At 48.0% G+C, this 7,863-nt stretch overlaps 1 protein-coding gene across 1 annotated transcript in view; it reads left to right on the top strand.

Moving 5' to 3' along the window:
* Positions 1 to 172: 172 nt before the first annotated feature.
* FKBP6 (FKBP prolyl isomerase family member 6 (inactive)) overlaps positions 173 to 7,863 on the top strand; it is a 29,994-nt gene continuing 22,303 nt past the window's right edge. Inside the window, exons 1-5 of the mRNA XM_037990493.2 lie at positions 173 to 427; positions 508 to 625; positions 1,288 to 1,377; positions 2,067 to 2,269; positions 3,568 to 3,687. Coding sequence (XP_037846421.1) covers positions 371 to 427; positions 508 to 625; positions 1,288 to 1,377; positions 2,067 to 2,269; positions 3,568 to 3,687 — 588 coding nt within the window. The 5' untranslated portion in view covers positions 173 to 370. The remainder of the gene's footprint in view (positions 428 to 507; positions 626 to 1,287; positions 1,378 to 2,066; positions 2,270 to 3,567; positions 3,688 to 7,863) is intronic.

Genomic DNA, 7,863 nt, shown 5'->3' with positions numbered 1-7,863 from the left:
TCCGTCACGTGCCCCATCATGCTCTGCGCGCTCCCATTATGTGCCACCACCTCACGCCCCTCCACGTGCCCAACGTGCCCTGCGTGGTCGCGTTACGTGTCCCATCACGTTTCGTGCGCTCCCATTACCGGCCGCACCTCGCACCTCATGGCGCGGCCTATGTAGTTCCAGAGCTCGCGAGAGCCAGGGCCGTTGGCGGCAGTTGGAACGAAATGATGAGTGCCTTCTCATGGCCCCAGAATGGAATGCCGCCATCGGTAGGGTCTGCCGGGTATAAAGGGGCCTTCGGAACCCCACCAAAGTCACAGCTAGGGAGGGCAGCGGGGCGCACCAGGCTGAAGGCTCACGGCACAGGGAGGGCAGCAAGGACATGGGGGGAACCGCCTTAAACCAGGGAGTCCTGGAAGGGGACAACGCCCCCGGCCAGGTGAGGGCCCGGACGTTTGGGGGCGTCGACGATGAGGGGTGGCCGGGTGGGTCTGAGGCCTGGCTTTCATTCTCCACCAGTCCCTGTACGAGCGGTTAAGTCAGAGGATGTTGGACATCTCGGGGGACCGGGGCGTGCTGAAGGATGTCATCCGAGAAGGAGCTGGAGACCTGGTGGCGCCTGATGCTTCGGTGCTAGGTGTGCCCTGGGGCGGTTTGTCCGCAGGATCCATGTCATCACACTCTGTTGGGGAAAGAGAGGCCACATTTTCAAAAAGCATTTAATGGGGTTGGAAATGCTTTGTTTGAAGTGGATTTTTGTTTTTGAAATGGGGTCTCGCTGAGTTGCCCAGGCTGGCGTGCCGTGGTGCAATCATAGCTTACTGCAGCCTCCACCTCCTGGGCTCAAGTGATTCTCCAGCCTCAGCCTCCCAAATAAGGGATTTACAGACGCAATCCACCATGCTCAGCTAATTTTTAATATTTTTGTAGAGATGGGGGACTCTGTATGTTGCCCAGGCTGGTCTCAGACTCCTGGACCCAAGTGCTCCTCCCACCTCAGCCTCCCCAGTAGCAGGGATTACAAGCGTGAGCCGCTGCTTCTGGCCTGAATTAGTTTTTTTAAGAGGAAAGCTAGGGACCCCTATGTCCCTTTTGTGTGATGCTTCCACGAAGCTCTTGAACCTCTGAGCCGAAGGGCAGGCACCCAGAATGCAGAGAGAAGATTTATTCCTGTACCTCAGGGTGTCGGGCAGCTTAAGCTCATCTGATCGCGTTGTTTCTGTGTGATATTGAGACTCGATATTATGCAGGCATGGGTGTTTTGGGTCCATTTTCTTTACATTCTTTCTTCTATCCTAGTGAAATACTCTGGATACCTGGAACACATGGACAGACCCTTCGATTCTAATTACTTTAGGAAAACTCCTCGGCTAATGAAACTTGGAGAGGGTAAATTCAGAGTGGGAGCTGGAGAAGAAGGGATTGTTTAGGGGCGAGATGAGGCAGAAGGCCTCAGGCTAGGAAGGCTGCTCAGAGCACAGGTTCTTTGAGTTGGCTTTGCTGAGGCTGGGTTTTGGTAAAACAGCCGTGTTCTCTCCCCTTGAGACCTGAGCATTTGGGAAATGGCTTAACAGGCAAGGTATCTTTGCACTCTGACTTAACTAACCACTGGGAATATTTCTTTGTTCATTTATTAAGTAAAAATGGATCGAATGCTTACTTCTCACAATACATGGTGAAAAGAGAGGATGTACTGAGAAGATTAGAACACTCTTAAGGACCTCACAATGTAGTGGAGGAGACTGACCTGCACTCAGCTCACTTGGTAGAATCGGATGAGTGCCTGGGAGGTGAAAGCAGTGTTGTGGGTGTGCTTAATGAAGGCATGATTAATTTTAGCTGGGAGGTTCAAGGAAGGCTTCCTGGAATAGGCGGCATTTGAACTGAGCCCGGAAGTTTGAATAAAATTTCTATCGGTAGAAGCTGGGTGTAGGCTCAGGAGGAAGACATTGCAGGAAGAGGGAACTGTGTGAGGGAGACATGGAGGCCAAAGTACTGCTGACTTAGAAGGGGAAGAAACTGAGCATTGAGCAGGATACTGAGCAAGCTTCACCCACCTTCTTTGTGTCTTCTTACAGATATTACACTGTGGGGCATGGAGCTGGGTCTTCTGAGCATGCGGAGAGGAGAGCTGGCCAGGTTTCTGTTCAAACCGAACTATGCCTATGGAACTTTGGGCTGCCCTCCCTTAATCCCCCCAAACACCACTGTCCTGTTCGAGATTGAGCTGCTTGACTTCCTAGACTCTGCTGAGTCGGACAAGTTTTGTGCTCTCTCAGCTGTAAGTTCCAGAGCACAGATGTCAGCACTTTACAGAGAGACGAATGGGTTGCTGTTTTTGGGAATTCTTCTAGATAGCCTGCCCTGCTGCTGATTGTCCCCTCCAGGGTCCCCCCGCGGGGCCTGGGCCTTGGTGGCGGAGTTCCTCTGCTTCCTAGTCTGTGTTTGTCTTAGTAACAGCTCTCATGTGTAGATAAATGCGCTGGGGCGAGGTAAGGCTGTGAGTTTAAGGATTTGTGGTTTGAACTGATTTTCCGGTCACCCTTTGCCTAGTTCTCCCTGTGAGACAGCACTTGCTTTTCATCATTGTTTGGTTTCCAGCAAGACAGGCATTGGTAGCTCATAACTAGGGTGACTGGATAATTGATTGTCCAGCCCAGCACAGGTGAGAGTAAAAGGGGCTATTCACTGGAGGGGTTACCCATGACATCGGTTTAAACTGAGACAGTCCCAGGCAAACTGGAATATATGGCCACTGTCCTTACCACTTAAGTCTTGCCTCCTCTTTGTAGCCTTTCACTTAACCCTGTCCCTTAGATGCAGGGCTTCTGACCCCGTCAGCAGTCACAGGCACTGTCTTTATCATGCCATCTCACACTGACTCTATCTGTGGCCTTAGAGGTCCTTCCCAGGTTTTGTATCTTCACACGGTATCTCTCCAGCTAAATTGTCAGCACTCCAAGTGAGGGAGCTCACGCTTTTCTCATCCTTCCAAGATTAGATTTTCTTGCAGATGCCTGGTGTACTGGTTTAGGATCTGTGGGGTGGGGCCGGGACCAAAGAGGCTCTATGGGTAACTCTGAAGATGGCCAGGGTAGAGCATCACAACCATAAAGACCACCAGGGCGCTGAGCAAACCAAGACCTGTTCGATGCTTGGTGGCCAAATAGTGGTTTTGAGCACTGACTTCTGTGCTTGGCAAGCTCCATCAGTTTCCACTTCCATGGGAGACTGCTTCCTCAGAGAACATCGGGGGAAGACTGAAGAAGTAGACTTCCTTCTGGCTCTAGTGTGTAAAATGGGACCGGTTATAACACCTGTGTGGCTTCTGTCAGATTCAGAAGTGACTCCAACATAGAAGGCTGTAAACAGAAGTGCATGATCTGAAAAAGAAGAGCTCACCGCTGTAGTAACACTTCTTTCTTTCAATTACTTTTTTTTTTTTTTTTAATGGAGACGTGTTCTTACTGTGTTGCCCAGGCTGGTCTCGAACTCCTGGGCTCACGTGTACTAACACTTTGCTTGTGGTGTTATGGCTTTTGGGTTTCCCTGCTGAGTATTCCTGTCTCTGGTTCTCAGGAGCAGCAAGACCAATATCCACTTCAGAAGGTCCTTAAAGTGGCAGCTACAGAACGGGAGTTTGGCAATTACCTTTTCCGCCAGAATCGTTTCTGTGATGCCAAAGTGAGATATAAAAGGGTAAGAATGATTTAAAAGTTAAGTGTAAGTTTAGATCCTGAAAACTTCCTTGTTTAAAAAACACAGACTTTTTTTTTTTTTCCTTGAGACAGAGTCTTACTCTGTCGCCCAGGCTGGAGTGCAGTGGCACAATCTCGGCTCACCGCAAGCTCCACCTCCCAGGTTCACATCATTCTCCTGCCTCAGCCTCCCGAGTCATTGGGACTACAGGTGCCCGCCAGCTAATTTTTTTATATTTTTAGTAGAGATGGGGTTTCACCATGTTAGCCACGATGGTCTCGATCTCCTGACCTCATGATCCACCTGCCTTGGCCTCCCAAAGTGCTGGGATTACAGGCGTGAACCACCGTGCCTGGCAAAAAAACAGATTTTTGTCTTTCTCCCTACTTTCCATGAGCAGCCATTAAGAAAAACCTCATTTTAAAAAACCCTCATGCCAGGCCAAGGCGGGTGGATCACCTGAGGTCAGGAGTTTGAGACCAACCTGGCCAACATGGTGAAACCCCATCTCTACTCAAATGTAAAAATTAGCCGGATGTGGTGGTGGGTGCCTGTAATCCCAGCTACTTGGGAGGCTGAGGCAGGAGAATTGCTTGAACCTGGGAGGTGGAGGTTGCAGTGAGCCAAGACAGTGCCACTGCACTCCAGCCTGGGGAACAAGAGTGAAACTCCGTCTCAAAAAAAAAAAAAAGGTCTTGTTAGTTCTGAGCTCAAAGCTAACAACAACAACAAAATTTTATTACCACTTAGGTTCCTGTTCCTTTCTACGTGACCTGTGTTTTTCCTCTGTAGAGATGAAGATCATTTGTTCCGGCATTCCTAAATTTTACAGTGATGTGCCTCTGTGTGTATGTATTTTAAATTTTGTGTTGAGCCCATGGTGTATCTTTTCATTCAGGAAACTTTTCCTCCACTCTGGGAAACTCTTGAGTTATTTCTTTAATACTTTACTCTTGTTCCCTCTGCCGTCTTTTTCTGGAACTCCTATTATCAGGCCTCCTGCACTGAGCTTCTGGCTGTCCCTACCCCCGCAAACTAGTTTCCATCTTTTCTCCTGTTCGCGTCATCGTCTGGAAGCTTTACTTGACTTTTGGCCACCTCTTCTGATGAATTTTTCATTTAAAATTGGGGGGCCAGGCACAGTGGCTCACACCTATAAGTCCAGCACTTTGGGAGTCCAAGGTGGGAGGATGGCTTGAAGCCAGGAGTTAAAGATCAGTCTGGGCACCATAGCAAGATCCCATCTCCACAAAAAATAAATTTTAGGAAATTGAAGGGCTCTTTGTTCTTCCCCTCCCCAGCATTCTGTTCTTGTTTCATGCATATATTATTTTATATGTTTAGACTGTTGATTATAATTTAATCTCATTCTTTTTCTGTTTGGTTTTTCTACATACTGGGGACTGTGTCCTTTTGCACTAAGTTTGTCAGTGACCTAAAGATGGTTTATTTCTCACTCGTGTAAAAGGCTAGAGTAGAGGCATGCAAGCCAGGGCCAGTTGGTGACTCTGCTCCAGACATTTTCAGATACCTAGTTCTTATTTCTAGGGTGGGACTCTGGCCTTATAGTCCAGGATGAGGGTCTCTGAGTTCTAGCACCAGAAGGAAAGAAAGGCTGGGACATATACGGCTCTGTTAAGGAAGGTTCTTGTCATATGACACTTCTACTGAATTATGTTTTCCAGAACGTGTTCTCCAGGCCTTGCATAGCTGCAAAGAAGGCTAACAAATATCTATATTCTGGTTGTACATATTCCTGGCCAAAAAAAAAAAAGTCCTATTCCTATGAAGGAAGGGAGAGCAGCTACTGGGAGACAGGAGGCCCCTCTTTCACGGAGGCTTTCCTCAAATGGCTGGTGATCTTTGACCACTAAGATTTAAAAGAGACATCACAGAGCTGATTAGGAACTCCAGGTACTTGGTGGGGCAGTGTGGTGAAAGAGAGACTACACGCGTCAGAGTACGTAGGTGTTTTCTCAGGGTCCATTGAGTCCTCCTCTTTCTGCCCCGTGTACATGCCGAGGGACCAGCATTCTGGGAGCCGAGCAGGGCTGCGAGACAGAGGTTCTCACTGTCTGGTATTGAGATTCCCTTTCATAGCCCCGTTACCAGTATACTTACCTTCCTTCTGTCTGCTCCAGCCTGCCCCCAAGTCAAGGGCCTCATTGGTTCCATTTTCCCAGAAAGTAGACCTCGTGATTCCTGAGGCCATCTGGACACATAGGGGCAATGAGGGTGGGGGGAACATTTTACCTGACCTCCTTTTTTCAGCCCCACCAGATAGCTCTAATTCCTGGTTCCATCGGTTCCCAGGTCTTTCCAGGTTCTGAGGGGCAGACCAGTCCCTTTTACATTGGCACCACTCTGTGAAGTCATCACACTGCCACCCACCCTGACCCCTTGGGTTTATTGGTCCTTTTCCTGTCCTTTGCTCATGTTGGAGTACTGCCTGTCTTAGTCCCTTAGGGATGGAGAAAGTAGGGATGTGTGTGGAGCCTGCCTTGCTGAGCTAGAGGTTTTGCATGTCTTTTCCTAGTGCAAAGTTTCTGTCTTTGGAGCAGTAGACTGACATTGTCAGCACCACTGTGTCTCCACCTTTTGCTCAGCATTTTCTGGGTCACACAAGAAGTATTGGGGTTCCTGCTTTCAAGGGATTTGAATCTAGGGAGATAAAATGCCGTTCCAACAGCTAACCAATATCTATGGTCTGAATGTTTGTGTCTCCCCAAAATGTGTATGTTGAAACCTAATCATCTATGTGATATTAGGAGGTGGGGCCTTTGGAAGGTGATGAGGTCATGAGGATGAAATGCTCATGAATGGAGTTAGTGGCCTTATAAAAGAGATCCCTGAGAGCTGTCTTATCCCTTCCACCATAAACTCTCGGCAGGAAAAAACATGAGCAAAGGTACGGAAGTGATCAGAACCTATTCAGGCCACAGTTGGTAGATTCCTAGTCAGAAATATAGGTTACATCTAAGGAATCATAGGAGGCAGCCACATTCAGGAAGACATTCAAATATGCGTGGGTGGATTTGGACTTGATGAAGTGGATGGCAGGGAACCACTGAGGAAGAGTGTGTTGATCAAAGTCATGTTCGGGGAAGAGGTAGTAGTTGTGCTGGAGCTCGTGAAAACTCAAAATTTCAATTGTAAAATTTTCAGGAGTTTTGTGCCCTGGTTAATGTCACTTTGGTAGCTTGAAATCAGCTCTGGTAGGAATATTTACAGCACAGGAATAGGCAAATACTACAAAGCAGGGCTCCGCCTCCCCCCGAGAGCTGGCTATTAAACATGTACCATCATACCACTGTGTGCAGGACATGTCAAATGACAAACTTCATTTTAATGAGGATCTGTTTCATGTTAGGCACTGTACTGGATGTGCTGCGCCTAAACCTATTAACAGGATCCAGGAATGTGTTAAAGCAGTTGTGAGTTGTGCAAATAGAAGCAGCAGCTCTGGAAGTACTTCCACAAAATGGATGGTTAGACTTGATGAAGTTGTATATGTAAGAGATCAAGGAAACAGAAGAAGGGAATTACTTGAAGCTTCCTGGTATGAGAAAAAATTTTAAACCAAGGAATAACTGGGAAATGAATGTGTTACTTTCAATTTTGATCACTCATGGGAATGAGCAGGTAAGCGGGCCTGTAGAAAACTGTTTCCAGGTGACAACTTGCTTCACGATTTCATCTGGGTATGAGAGCAGGTTCAGGCGTGAGATTCCAGCTGGTGATGTGAACGGGACCCGAATCCACTCTGTAGGTGTGAAGACAGTTGATGGGAACTTGCCTGGTGAATGCCCAGAGTTTAGAGATGGAAGGGAAGACTAAGGAAGGCTCATGACTTTCTGCCTGTGCTGCCATCTCCTGACACATTTTCCAGTTCTTCTGTTTTTTGGGTTTTTTTGTTTGTTTGTTTGTTTTTGGTTTTGTTTTGTTTTGAGACAGAGTCATGCTCTGTCTCCCAGCCTGGAGTATACTGGTGCCATCTCAGCTCACTATAACCTCCGCCTCCCGGGTTCAAGCGATTCTCCTGCCTCAGCCTCCCAAGTAGCTGGGATTACAGGCACCCGCCACCACGCCCAGCTCATTTTTTGTATTTTTGATAGAGACGGGGTTTCCATGTTGGCCGGGCTGATCTTGAACTCCTGACCTCAGATGATCTGCCCA

Source organism: Chlorocebus sabaeus, chromosome 28 (genome assembly GCF_047675955.1).
Source record: "Chlorocebus sabaeus isolate Y175 chromosome 28, mChlSab1.0.hap1, whole genome shotgun sequence".
NCBI lineage: Eukaryota > Metazoa > Chordata > Mammalia > Primates > Cercopithecidae > Chlorocebus > Chlorocebus sabaeus.
This window is presented reverse-complemented; position numbering and strand designations above follow the sequence as displayed.